The 15,202-nt window shown below is 29.3% G+C and overlaps 1 protein-coding gene across 1 annotated transcript; it reads right to left on the reverse strand.

Moving 5' to 3' along the window:
• Positions 1 to 10,398: 10,398 nt before the first annotated feature.
• Positions 10,399 to 12,451, reverse strand: LOC113851596. Its single transcript, XM_027482113.1, has 2 exons — positions 11,446 to 12,451; positions 10,399 to 10,810 (listed from the first exon to the last, which is right to left on the reverse strand). Exons 1-2 carry the CDS (start codon positions 12,335 to 12,337, stop codon positions 10,494 to 10,496), a joined length of 1,209 nt encoding a protein of 402 aa, XP_027337914.1. The 5' UTR covers positions 12,338 to 12,451; the 3' UTR covers positions 10,399 to 10,493.
• Positions 12,452 to 15,202: the final 2,751 nt, after the last annotated feature.

Consider the following 15,202-nt stretch of genomic DNA (forward strand, 5'->3'; position numbering starts at 1 on the left):
ACTTTTATGTATCTTCACAAGCAAATTAAGTTAGTAGCTCCTGCAATTTATAGTTATTCTATTTTAAAATAAATATATAATCTAATAACTCAAATAATTTCTATTTTTTAATAATTATATATAAAAAATTATTTCAAACATTAATTTTCTTTAAAAATTATTTTAATTTAATTCTATAATTATAAATAATATATATCAAAATGATAAAAATAAAAATTTACTAAAATTAAAATAGTTTTTATAAATAATTTATTTTAACATTATAGAAATAATATATTATATGTTATTAATTTTATATATAAATAAATATATTTGTAGAAAAATAAAAAACTTATGTAAATTAATAAAAAATTTATAAATATAAACCACTACTAAAAAGTCTGTTTTTACAGACGGATTTTTAGAGCATTACAAACGGTTTTTTCTATTACAGATGGATTTACAGATGGATATAAACCGTCTGTAATATCCTCGTCGGTAAATAATTACAGACGAATTTTCAAATCCGTCTGTAAGTTACATACGGAAAAATCCGTCTGTAAGTTACAGATGGTAGAATCCGTCTATAAGTTATAGACGGTAAAATCCGTCTGTAAATCACAGACGGGAAAATTCGTCTGTAATTCATAGACAGAAAAATCCGTCTATAAATTATAGACGAAAAAATTCGTCTGTAATCCGTCGGTGATATATTTTACTATAATTGATATTTTTTTATTTGTATAGATAGTTATTTCCTGCTGTTCTTGATTATCACAATTTATAAACAAAATAGAAACTATAGATTCGACATCTAAACATTCCAAAATGATTTATAAAATATAAAATTTAAATGTTGTTACAAAGGAAGAAAAAAAAGCATCTAAATAAATACATTTAAAAATAAAATACAAGTCTTCATCAGGAATAATCTATATGGTCAGAATCCGAAGGAGCATCATCATCAGTAGAAGAGGAGTCAGTAGAGGAATGATGCATGGAGGTGAAAACCGGTGGTGCTGGAGCTGGTGGAGGAGGAGGAAGAGGTGTGGAGCTGCTTGCTCTCATGAGCTCAAAATAAGCATGCATCTGCTGCATTTGCATATGCTGCTGCGTCATCTGCTGCTGGACCTCCCTTTGCATTCTCGACGCCACCTTCTTCTCTATCTTCTTCTCCATTTTCTTTGCCCACTTCTTCTTCCATGCACTTTCTTTACTCTTCCACATCTCCTCATTCTGCTTTTGGAGTTCTTCATTGAGGGCATGGACCTGAGTGCGGACTATGTCCTCCACATCCTCAGGTGCAAGAGAAGGGACATCTCCAGTGACAGATGCAGGGGACATGGAGTCTGCAAAGCGGCCCCCCATGCCATAAATGCGACCTTTATAAAGGCCACCCATTGTCTGTGACCACATAGCATCCTCATCTACTGACTCTGGATTCTGAGAAGATGCTTCCTCAAGCCTTTGAATATAGTCATCCTACAGTTCAGTTCAGATAATTAGATATTAGTTTGGAGAACTATTTAATAAGTCGCTAATAATAACATATATTATCAATAACTATGACTTACATATGTGGCCTTAAATCGTGTATCAACCCACAGGTTTTTGTCCTGCCTGCGAGTGTGTGTCTCTTTAAACAACTCTCCAGTAGTAGGTGGCCCTTTCAACGACTTCTCCTGCAATTAGAAATAAATCACAATTTCAAATATGAAATTATAGATAGAGTAAACTGAATTTTAAAATCACATACCAAGTTTTCCTTACTGCCAGCCAAAGTCGTAGACCCACCAGTATGCAGTGACCCCCCTTTATTAGATGCCCTGTTTGTCTTGTTCTTTACAGAGAGATTTTTAAACTCATTTGTACCCCAATACTCCTACAAGGCATGAAGAAAGTTGGGTGCTATCCAATCAGCAGTAGAAGGGTCCTGATGAGCCTCAGTGTACATTTGTCTTAGTCGCTTTGCAGTGCGACTCTTCCAGGCCTTGAAAATCATCTTTTCGTTCAGGGGGGAATGGAGAAGTTGCTCTACAGAAACACAATTTCATTAGAAGAGGTACAAACAGTCATATGTAATTACACTTATTTAAAATTAATACACTATTATTACCTTCCAATCTTTGAACCATTCTATCTTTGTATCATTTGGCACCTTTGCAAAACTTCTGTAAGGCGCATCAAACATCTTCTTAATCGTATCTGTGACCTGATGGAGACTTTTCTGTGGTGGTATCCAACTGATAACACAATAAAATAAAACATAACTACTAACATTCACATAAAATACGCAATGTTAGGCATATTTGATTGAATTACTTACCAAGTGGACCCATCTCATCTCAAAGTTTCTAACGATCTTGATGATGCCTGGGTCTGTGATGACTGCTGCCCGCTTACAGATGGGACAGCAATGGATCCATCTCCTGTGCCTGTGTAGCAGGTGACTGTGTGGCCTGTGTAGTAGGGGGTGCAGAGTGTGAAACTCGCTGTACTGGAGGGGGAGGAGCAATATACCCAGGATTCGGCACCATGATAAATTGCTCCTGTCCCCTAACCTAGGAGGTCTGCACTGTTGCTGGTGTGGACGTCGAAGTCGGAGCGGTAGGTGAAGAAGTGTTGCCACGATCAGTTTGCTGAGTAATACCCTTCTTACCTTTACCTTTACCTGCCATATCTGAATCAAACCATATATATGTTTAGAGACAAATACTATAATTTGTTTAAAATATGAATAATATTGGTGATAACTCAAATTAAATAATCATGGCAACATAGTAAATTGACAAACCTACTTATACAAATCATATCTAATTAAATCAATTTCCAAAAACTTTCTACACTTGCACTTAGAACATGGACACCTAACGACTTGATTGGTGATGAATTGCTGCGAATTACAACAGACGCGTATAAATTCCTCTACACCCTCAAAGAATTCAGGTTTTATTCCCCCCCGACTTGAGTGCAACCTATCATACATCCACTGACGATTTCTGAGAAACATCTTCCTCAAGAACTATATAAACCTAATACAAATATACAATGTGGTATCAACCTTCTAAAATACATTACAGAAAATTTTAGTATAAATTTTGGCAGAATCTCCCCTAATACATGTTAATTTCCTTACATTTGTTTACTATTTTTTTACAAAAATGAAAATTTCACCTAAAATCAACTAATAAATTATATAACAATAAATTATTCGATACATCAAACACAAACACATCACAATCCTAAACCGTTCTAGAGCACATCCCCTTGTAACTCCACAACATGCATATTCTACAAACTCCACAAACATAAATAATCCAATAGCACACAATAATCAGGTTCGGAGAAGGACCTCTACGCTCTTCCCCCCAGTCATACAATCTCCAATCCTACAACTCTATCTTAGAAATTTTAAGTCTCTAAAAAACATAAAAAATTGAAAAACTAAACCGATTAAAAGTTAGAGTATCGTACCAGGAATACAATGATGCAAAAAAACTTTCAAATGGTTGCTCCAACAACTCGCAATGGCCAAAACACTGAGCTCTTAGAGAGAGAGAGGGGGGAGCGAGAGAGAGAGAGGGTTCTGATAATGGGGGAGGGGAAGAGGAGACGCGGTTTTAATGGGTTTCAGTCATTATAGACGGGAAAATCCGTCTGTAATGGGTTTAATGAAACGGTGCGTTTCAGGATGCACATTACAGACGGATTTTTCCGTCTGTAAATGCGTCAATCCCATTTACAGAAAGAAAAATCTGTCTATAATGTGCCACCTGAAAGGTCGGCTAAAACTGCCATATTTACAGAAAGAAAAATCCGTCTGTAATTTCCCGCTATAATATTTCATTCTATTTTCAAATTACAGACGAAAAAATCTGTCTGTAATTGCTGTCTATAACGTTTGGCGCCAAAAGGCGGGCTAAATACAGACGGATTTTTCAAAAATTAAAAAAAAATTATTTCAAAAATCCGTCTATAAAGCCATCTGTAATACAGACGGATTTTACCCCGTCTGTAAAATCCGTCTATATTAAGCGCTTTTCTAGTAGTGAACATAGGTATTCATGAAAATGTAAAAATTCGCATAAGGTAAAATGATAAAATTAAGTAACAATTTTATTTCTAAAATTTAGAATAAAATTAATAAAAAAAAGATAGAAATAAAATTATCGCAGCAAGAAAAAAATATAATTCACAAGTTATTTTTAAATCATTTTAACTTTAAAAAATACATGTAACGAGAGAGTATATAAAAAATAATAACATAATATAATATTCTATAAAATTTAAAGGAGTTGCCAAAAAAATTATTTTAAAAAAATTTTACAAAATTTACAAAATTATTTAATCTTTGAAATAAAAAATAAATTTAAAATTTGTCTACATAGAAAAATAAGTATTAACACTTCTAACTGAATAATAGTTACATTAAATTAATTATATAAATTAAAAATATTTATCTAATCACTAAAAATAAAACTTATTATTTTATTTTTAAAAAAATATAATATATATATATATATATTAAAAGATATTAATTGATATTTTAAAAAGTATAATAATTTATTTTAAAAATTATTTTTAGTTGATGGGTTAGGTTTTGCTATTTCTAAGGTGTAATAGAAAATTTAAAGTCACATAATTTTAAATAAAATATTATAAAAAAAATTAGTTAATTTAAATTTTAATAAAAAAATTATTTTTATAAAAGGTTAATAGTAGATATGTTTCTTAACTCTTAGTTTTGTTTTGGTTTAAATTTTATTATTATTATTATTATTATTATTTTGATCCCTTAACTTACAAAAGTGTTTTAAATATTTTTTTTTTGTCAATAATGTTAACTTTGTTAAAAAAAATAATGTTTATTTTCTTTCTTATAAATTATGACAAAAACACAATATATTTCAAAAATGATTTGATTATCTCTTTTTCTTTTTATTTTTCTTCTCCTTTTTACCTTTTTATCCATGTCTCTGGACCCATTTTTCTTCTCCTTCAAACTAATAAAAAATTTCTTGTTTTTTCTCCTTTTTTTATTTTTCCTCTTACATATCATCCATATATCTTCTCTATTTAATGTTTATTGTAAGTAGTAGGATATCAAATGTAAGGTGTATATTTTCTAAATTAAGGTTGTCTAAGCATTTTTTTAGGTGACACACTTTACACAACAATGCATGTTATTAATCTTAGTTTTGCAGTTGTTTTAAATACTAAGGTGTCAAACAAAATTTGACTTGGCAAAAGCATCAGATATAATTATTTTGTAAGTCTTTGATTGCAAGACTTTTGTTAATGTTTCAAAGGATGAATGATCCAAGTTGGATGTAAATATTAAGCAATGCATCTTTATTAACTATGGTCAAGATGAGTATGGTCACACGTTGTGACATCCAGGCGCTAGGCAAGGGTAGAGTGTGATCACCGGTGCATTGTAGCACGGACAATGAGTGGCTCCTAGCAGGCTTTCAAGCGAGGGCGGGGAGTGATCGTCGAGGCAATGTGTGACACAGACAAGGAGCGACTCCTGGTAGGCTTCCGGTGGTAAAGGACATATGAATGAATCGAACATACACCGGAATGAGAGGGATCCAGAGACTGTATATACAGTTGAGTATAACTTAAAAAAATTGATTAGGACTACCTATACCAATAAAATACATTTACTTTTCGGTGACCTATCACTTAAGAACTCTAAAGTTAAGCATGTTTGACTTAGAGCAATTATGAGAAGGGTGACCTTCTAAGAAGTTCTTGGAAAGTGTGCGAGTGAGGACAAAGTATACTGAAAAATCTTGTGTTGGTTTGTGGGCACAATTGTCAGTCCTGAATAAGTTGTCAGACTGTTACACATGTTATATGATCCTATTGAGAAGAAAATGCCTATACATGATATAGATATTAGTAAGAATAATGTTCATGATGGTGACCAACAATATTATGTTGATGATAAAAAAAACTCAGAGATGATTTATATGTTCTTGTTGATGCTAAAGAGGAACATGAGATGTCACAAGATGATAATCTTGATGATGCTCCTGAACTATCTTAAGCCCAATTTAAAATGTCCAACAAGCAAAGGAAATTATCTACTAAGTACTCTTCAGATAAGTATATGACCTTTACTAATGGTGGAGAACCTAAATATGTTGAAGATGCCTTGGAGAGTGAAGAAAAACAACAATAGTCAGATGAGATGACATTCTTGCACAATATCACACTTATAACTTGGTGAAATTCTTTATTGAAAAGAGGGCCTTAGAAAACAAATGGATATTTAAGGTAAAACATAAGAGTAATTCTACATCTTGAGATATAAAATCAAAATAGTGATGAAAGGTTTCAGACAAAAAAAGTGTTGATTTTAATAAAATTTTCTTACTTGTGAAGATGTCTTCTATTGAAGTTGTTTTGAGTTTGATTGTTACTCTTAGTTTGGAGGTAGAACAAATGGACATGAAAATTATTTGTCTGCATGGTGATTTGGAGGAAGAGATTTATATAAAAGAACCTCATGACTTTCAAGTTAAAAACAAGAAAGACTATGTGTGTACATTGAGAATAACTTATGTGGTTTGAAGTGGAACTTAAGATAATGGTATTGAGAACTTTGTGTCTTTGTCAAAAAGTTTTTTGATAATAATTTTATTATTTTGTTATTATATGTTGATGACATACTTATTTTTCAGAGAAAATATTTTCAAGATTGACATGTTAAAAAAGCAATTAGGTGAGTTATTTGCTATGAAAGATATGAGAGTTGTAAAGCAAATTCTTAGTATAAGAATTGTCTATAAAATTGAAGATGAGACTTTAGGATTGAATGAGAGAGGTCATTAGGGTGAGTGAGCACCCACCATTGTGAGAGAAAAAAGAGAAAGCTTTAACTAAGAGCAATCTCAGTAAACATATGTTTGCAAAATTGTTCACTTTTGGATTATGCTAAAAATTTGATATGTGTTTCTTTGTTTGAATAGATGGATAATTGAAACAAGGTTTATGTTGCTTTGTTGTTAAGTTTAATTTTTCTTGTGACTTTTGAACCTTTGATCACAATTTCTTTGATTTGAGGTCATTAGAGTAAGTGAGCAGCCACCATTATGAGAGAAAAAAGAGAAAATCATTTCGATATAAACTAAGAGTAATCTCAGTAAACATATGTTTGCAAAATCATTCACTTTTGAATTGCGCTAAAAAATTAATAACAGTTTTATGACATATGTTTCTTTGTTTGAACAATTAGATAATTGAAACAAGGTCTATGTTGCTTCATTGCTAGGTTTAATTGGTTGATTATAAGCACGATTTATACACTTATTTGTGATTCTTTTATACCTTTGTTTGATCAAAATTTATTTGATTTGGATGACTCGTGTTTTTTACTTCTTACGTTGAAGGAGTTTTTCATATTAAACAACTTGTGCCTACTTTTTATTTTATTATTTTAATTATTACAATATTTGTTTTTATTCTTCTTAAATTCTTAAAAGTTTGAGGATTTAATTCTATTGCATTATTTATTATTGTATTTATTTTGTTGTATTAATGTCTCTCATTATAGTGAATCTAAAGAAGAGTCAACACTACAATTTACATGCACTTTTATGACAATCTAAGTAAACATATTATCGTTTAACTATGACATAAATGTGAATGTATTAAGCAAATAACAATTGAGGCATAAAAAAAATAATACTAGTAAGAATTTTTCAGCATTTTAACACTTGTTGTGAAGTAGACATGCATGAGGAAATTTTAAAAATAGAACATAATTTCTTATAACACCAAGAAAAAATGAAATTGTATATGAACAGAAAATGTACAAAATGAAAAAGAATGACAAAAGATAAGACTTATCTGTAGACTAATAAATAGATTCTTAAGGAGAGTACAAACATTGGCTACCAACACAAAAATCAAATTGTATATAAATAAAAAATTACATGAACTAATTATAAATCACAATAAATAAAATAAATTCATAGAGATAATTCATTAAGATTAGAAAAATTGAAAATCAGATTAAGATTAAAATTCATATTGCTAAAAAATAGAAGTTACAAGTTTATTAAAATTTAAAATTATCACAATAATCATAAAGATAAAGATTATGATTCATTAATTTTTTTAATTTTCTTTTCACTGATTGTGTGTCACACTTTACTAGCAATGATTTAGTGGTAGGACTATCTTATGAAATATTATTATCTAACCCATATATTTTGATTGAAAAAAATATTTATTTTAGTTTAAATTTGAAAAATTTTATAATAATTTTATATTAATTTAAAATTTTAAAATATTCAATATTATTTAATTTAATAAAATATTTCTTATTAATAATTAAAATAATAATTATTTTAAAATTTATTTAAAATAAAATAATCCTATAATATATTTTATTTTTCTTAATTTAATAATAACTGCACCCGAAAAACTCTAGTTAACAGCATGTTACAGTCTCAAATTGGAATAATGTTCTTGTACATTTTCTCTTTTAACTAGAAAAAAAAAAAAAAAAAAAAGCACACACATACACTCCCCTAGAATCTTCCTTTTTCTTTTCTTTATTATTGTCAATTTTCCCCTTTCCTTGTCTTGTAATAATTAGAATGGGCCTTTGCTTCAACAATTAGAATGGCATGAAATCATTGGGCTTAAGTTGTATTGGCCTTTCACTAACATGGGCTGCACGTTGACAAAATTCTTGTGGGCCGAAAACAAAATTAGACAAAATAAAAATTTTTGAAAAACAAAAACAGTTGACACAAGATGAAAGAAGAATGACCAAAAATAAAAGAAAAAGATGAACAAATAGCCACCTTGTAGTTAAGAAATCTGTCCTAGCGTTAGAGTTGCTAAACATATATAGTAAAAGTCTCAATTTCAAATTTGTTTTTAACAAATTTAATAGCAAACACTTTCATCTTTAAAAATGTAAAATTCTCATATAAAATATTGTGTAAATCAAAGAAAAAAATTATTTTATACCAATTTTTACTTTATGAATAATGATAAAAAGAAGAAATTAAGAGCATGTTTAATTTCCTTTTTTAAAATAATTTTTTTATTTTTAAAATAAAATATAATACAAATTTGTATTATATTTTATTTTTAAAAACAAAAATTTATTTTTTTTAAAAATCAAACATGTTTTAAATATTCAGTTTTTGTTTTTACCTACCCACGATTATAATGCAGAAGCCTCATTGGATAAATTTGAATTCATCAAAATTCATGACTTATCATTCGTACCAAATAGCAAAATTCAAATCGAAAATATTCTCAGGCCAATTAGCCGAACACCCTTTGAAGCATAGAGATTATTGAAGTAGTTTTGTTTTTTTTTTTTTTCATTTAAATGGATAAAAATCAAATTCCCATAAATTAAAAAAAATGTTATATTAATCTTTTTAAAGAATTAATGTATTCATTACTTAAAAATTAATGTCACTAACATTTATAATTTTTAAAAAGATTGATGTGAGACTTTTGTATTATTGAAAACTAACGGATGTACATTGACTGTAGTTGGAGAGAGACAGAAAGTTAGGGGCTTGTTTGTTTCTGCTTTAATTTTTAAATTTTAAAAATTATATTTTAAAATAATTTTAAAAAATTGTTTTCAAGAAGAAAATGAAAATAAAATTATGTTAACAAATAAATTTTATTTTACTTAAAAAACTATTTTTTAAAAATAAAAAACAAACAAATGCTAAATATCTCCTTTATTTTATTTTTTAAACCTTACAGAAATAATGAAATATAAGGAAGACAAAAGTTGAGCCTTTCAATACTTAACTGTATGAATGACTTCCTAAAATTTGACTGCAAGCCATCTATGCCTGAAACTAACGCGTCCTATCCTAAATTTATTAATAGTTAACTGTTAATAACATATTCTTACTTATAGAATAAAAATTATTAAAAATTTAATCAATAATCAGAAATATATTAAAAAAAATATTGCTAGCATTTTTTATTTTTTAAATTAATATTAAACTATTGTGAATAGTATATTTTGTCTTAAAATTTAATAAACTCTCATTTACTTTTAAATTTTGTAAAATATGATTTTTTCAAAATTTTTTAAAAGTAAAATAAATAAATTTTTATAAAGTTAAGTATTAGATGAGGTGTCTAAAAAACAAAATTTTTAAAAATATTAATTTTTAAAAAAAGTAAAGTAAATAACTTTTTATAAAGTTAATTAATAGATGAGGGGATTAAAATGCTCAACTGAAACAAATCCTTATAACATCGTATATTGATGAGGCTTTCAATAATCAAAATGACCAACAAAAAAGAATCTGCGGTTCCTTGATCAAGACATGAATTGTCTTTAAGCAAAAATTAAGTGAAATAGCATCCTTCATCCCACCCTTGAAGTTAAGTTCTTTTTATCATGTAGAAATAAGAAAACAGAAGCTTTCATTTTCAAAATCATCACACAATAGCCTATGTCTGATTGTCTATTTATACTACACACACACACAAAGATGAGAAAATTCTCAACAATAAACTTGTAAAACTTCATTGACGACCTCATACAATAAAAGGTCGAAAATTTTATGCTCAAACACCAAACAAATTTCCTCAAAGCTTTCACTCCCACATATACGTTTTAACGTGCAATCTAACTCTCCTATATCCTGTTTTGTCAAAGTACTAAGCTTTAGCATTAGTTCTGAGTAATACTCTGCTTCCTTGTTGGCATCAGTGCAGGCATAACCATTATTTGTACTTGCTCTCTCTTCAACACCATCACTCAAGGACAACAGTGATGAAGATTCCCACTTCGATTTTGAAGCTATGGGACTCGTGCCATCTGCATTAACAAAAAAAACATATATCAAGGTGAAGTTCACAGTATATTGAAATTTCCACAGGATGTGAATTACGCATGATGTAGCCACTTTTCGAGGCTTATTAAAGTTACAAGTTTAATAAAATTAGCTGTTTTCTCTGTAAATCTAAACAAAATGATGTTTTTACAATTTCTTATGCAACTTTTATAAAACAGGAAACAAAGTTAACACAATGACTTTTCATAATTATTTACAAAAATAAAAAATCAAAATTAAAAAGGTGTTACTCGGACCAGACAATTTTTGTTTTGGATTTTTCCTTCGCAAGGGAGCAAATTCAATTCAACCATTACCAAACATTAAAAAAAAATCTTTCTTCAGACTTATTTATAAAAAATAGATAACTAATTTGTAAACACTAATAAAAAAATTAAATATTATAAATTTATAAAGTTTCATAAAATAATTATTATTATATAATCGAATTAGTATTTTATATATTAAATGAATAAATATATTTATTTATATGAAAATATTTTGAATCATTTGTTCTCATAAATCTTATAATAAATAATAGTGTAAAACGTTTGAACAATTGTTCATATAAAAATAAAATATTAAGTGAGCATAATAACAATGGATTGAGTGAACAAACCTAGAGAATCAGTCCCACAAAGGAAAGCATAGACATTGCTATCAAGAACTGAAACTGGGCTGTGATTTTCCAAGCCGTATTCACTCTCTATCGTCAATAGTGGCTGCTGGGTTCTCACGTTCTTTCTCATTTTTGGCTCAACAAACCCTTTCTTTTGCTTATTTTGCAAAGAATTCACTTTTAACCTTGAGCTTGAAGTAGCACCACTACATCTATAACTACAACTCTTGGAGGAGCGTGAGGATTCACCAAGATTTAGACCCTTTGAGCTATGCTTAGAAGAAGGGACCCTTCTTGGTTCATTCTTCAACTTGGAAATTTTCTTGTTCTTCCCTTGATTCCTCTCCTTCTTCGCACTCACAATCTCCTTGTTCCTACTCCTATGCCTCTTCCTTAGCCTCAAATCTCCCAAACCCATTTCCAATTTCTTCAACTCAGGTCCATCTTCCTGGTCTTCACACACTTTACCATCCATGTAAAGCACAAAATTATCACATTTTTTTGGCCTCTGAACCAAACCAGGAACTTCTCTGAATGATGCTGAGGTCTTCACTCTACGATGCTCTGCATGGCCTAAATCAAACTCAAGCATGTAATCCACAAAATTCACTGACCTGCTTCTGGGAACACAATCTGGGGTGGTTCCATTCACAACCCATTTGGACTTTGGCAATGAATCTAACCCCATTAACCTTGCCACTACTCCAGGAGTAGCTCCATCATCACCAACCAGTGTTTCTTTGTTAGAATGATGCACCTTTTGTTTTTTTTCATCTGATTCAGTGACATGATCTGATGGATGCACTGGAGGACTAGTTGCATTTCCAGCACAAAGAAACACACGTAAGAAACTAGAGAAACACCCATGTTTTGGTTTTTCTAGTTTTGCCATGATAGAGATTCCAATCTGCAACTGAAACTGCTGCTGAAGGAGGTAGAAAGTTGTAATGACGAGAAGAGTTTGGTCACTGTAATGGTTGAAAAGTAGAGAAAGAGAATGAGGTGTTGCAGCAGTGCGGTGAAGTTTCAATGTCAATAAAAAGGCGAAAACCTGTTTGTTTAAGTGCACTTTAATTCTGACTTCAAAAAATTCCTTAATTTTAACCGGTCCTTAATGTTGGTGTCAAATGTAATAGAAAAAAGTTTCAAGTGTATTATCACTTCTATTTAAAAATATTTTGTGTTAAACATCTTTATTATTAATATATTATTTATAAAAAAATTAAATAAAAGTGACAATAGACACATTTTAAAAAACTTATTTTGAAATTGAGCATTTTGCAAAGTGATAATAATGAAAAGATGATTTAATAAGTAATACATATTTATCTTTTTAACATTTGAGTCTGAGTATCAGGTATATAAAAAAAATGCTAAGAGAATTAGTCCCATTATAGCATAAATGTTTCCATCTTGAATAAAATTATCTACTATAAAATGGTTTAAAAAAGTAATAATAATATCATAAAGTCACAAAATTTAGTGTAAATAAAAGGGTGATTATCCATGATTATAGAATAAAGGGAGGTGGGTGAGAAAGGGTGGATGAGTTCACATTAGATTTGGGAGATTGGGATGCTAATTTACCAAGATAGGGTGTACGAAAGGGTACATTATTGACGAATATTGGATGAAAAAGCAGTGACTCTGCCAAAGAATTTAGTAATTAGTAATGAATCATGTGGTTGCAGTCCAAGTCATAGGAGGCTGCCAAAACGTGTGAATGTTGTTATGCCATTTTGAAACACAGTGTTGCCGAAGTTGCTGACTTTTGAGGTCGGAGAAAGCAATGTGGTCCACCACACTTGAGGGAAATGGGATCTTCTTACTATTCCTTTCAAGAACTGCACCGACTTTGTTGACTCATTTGTAGGTTTGGGGGATTCTGAATCGGCCCAATTTGTGTTTGTTCTATAATGGTAAGCCTATTTATTATGGGCCCATACATTCGAACCCTAAAGTGTGTTGCAATTTAAAATGTGCAGACACCAAAGCTTTTAGAATGTTTCCAACTTTCCTATTGCTGAACCATATATAAATATATATAAAAAGAGGTTAAATATATTTTTCATTTTTATAAAATTTTAATTTAATTCTTTAGTTTTTTTTATTTTTCTCTGTATTTCTTTTTAATTATCATTTTTTGTTAATGTGACAAAACAAAAAAATTAAAATATAACAAAAATATAGAATTAAAAATATATTTACACCTATGAAAATGTCTACATTTCACCCAGTCAATTTTTCCACCCAAATTTCATTTCGTGAGATATGTGTATTATCAGACATACTATTATTTTAATACTATAATAATATTATCAAATATTCTTAAATGATATCTCTTTGTGAACGGGAATAACTTTATGAAAATAATTATTTTATCAATAAAAATATTATATCATTGAAAAATATGATAAAATGTTCAATTCTTTAGTACAGATTATTTTCTATATTTATATAAAATAAACGTAAACTAATAATATAATATTATAAAATCAGAATAGTTAAAAAAATATGATACAGTAACACTTTGAGAAATATGAAGAGTAGTAGTGAGAACTATGAATCCTAAAGGTGTTATTGCTATCAGTAGATGGGTTAAAGATGACAAATTAATAAATTTCATATGAAATGATTGTGACTATGTCGACACTTATCTTCTTTATGATGTTATAAAAGAGATATGTGCGAGGTATACAAACATATAAAGTATGAGTGGTAGAAGCTATGTTGACAAAGAGGAAATATGTCTTGATTTGGGATAAAATGTTCAAACTTTCCCTTTTGAATTTCATTGGTTTCTCAACTGCTAAAAGGATTTTTCAAGGATGCATACAATTTAAGCTACTTTTTCATTTAGAAAACTTGTAAATCACTTTTTGCATTGTTGGTATTGGCAAATTTCCCATTCTAAGGTGATAGGGTTACCTAACCAGGCAAAAAAGGCATAGTATTTCTAATATATTTGCTTAAGCAAATTTAACAAACATTCAGAAGAAGAGACAACATGCACATATAATTCAAATAACATATTTCAATCAATTCAATAGAAACATATATGATATGAAAATACATGAAAGACATATAATCCAAATAAAACTGACTTCTATAATATTTTAAAAGCATTTTTATATTAAAAGAAACAACAACAACAAGAAAACTAAATAAATGTTTTAGGGAAAGTATGTGAGGTTGCAATATGGAATTGAAGCAATGTTGGGTTTAGGGTTATGATTGGGAACAAAGGAATTTGCTTGAGAGGAGAGGAAAGGGAATAAATGAAGAAGTGGAACTATTCTTCAAAATAACTTTTAAAAAGTTTAACCATCGTAAAATTCTCTTAAGTATCTTATTCTCGCTTAAGCAAAAAAAAAAAAAAACACGTTTAAATGAGAAAATTTTCACTTAAGCAAGAAAAAACTCACTTAAGTTAATTTTGTTATTTTTTTGCGTAAAAGGCAAGTGTAGTGACGTATTGTTGAATAAATAGGCATTTGAAAGCTTTCGTTATATGAAACACTTAATTAGAACTAAATGTCTTGCAAGAATATCATTGTCTTTGACAAATAATAATAAATTTGTTGTACATGAGCTTCTTGAAGAGCATAATTACATATTACAACTTTAAAAAATAACACACATGCTTGTTTTGCATTGTAAGATAACTGAAGTTCAAACTCATGAAATTGATTTGGCTGAGTCCTCAAGATTGCAACAAAAGTCATCATTTCAACTCATGAGCACATTTATAAGACAT

Source organism: Abrus precatorius, unplaced genomic scaffold, assembly GCF_003935025.1.
Source record: "Abrus precatorius isolate BTA unplaced genomic scaffold, Abrus_2018 Scaffold9, whole genome shotgun sequence".
In the NCBI taxonomy this organism is placed as follows: domain Eukaryota; kingdom Viridiplantae; phylum Streptophyta; class Magnoliopsida; order Fabales; family Fabaceae; genus Abrus; species Abrus precatorius.

Coding starts and splice junctions, on each gene's coding strand:
- LOC113851596 (XM_027482113.1), bottom strand. CDS start 12,337: ATGGCAAAACTAGAAAAACCAAAACATGGGTGTTTCTCTAGTTTCTTA. Junction 10,811..11,445: donor TTGTGGGACTGATTCTCTAG/GTTTGTTCACTC, acceptor TTGTTAATGCAG/ATGGCACGAGTCCCATAGCT.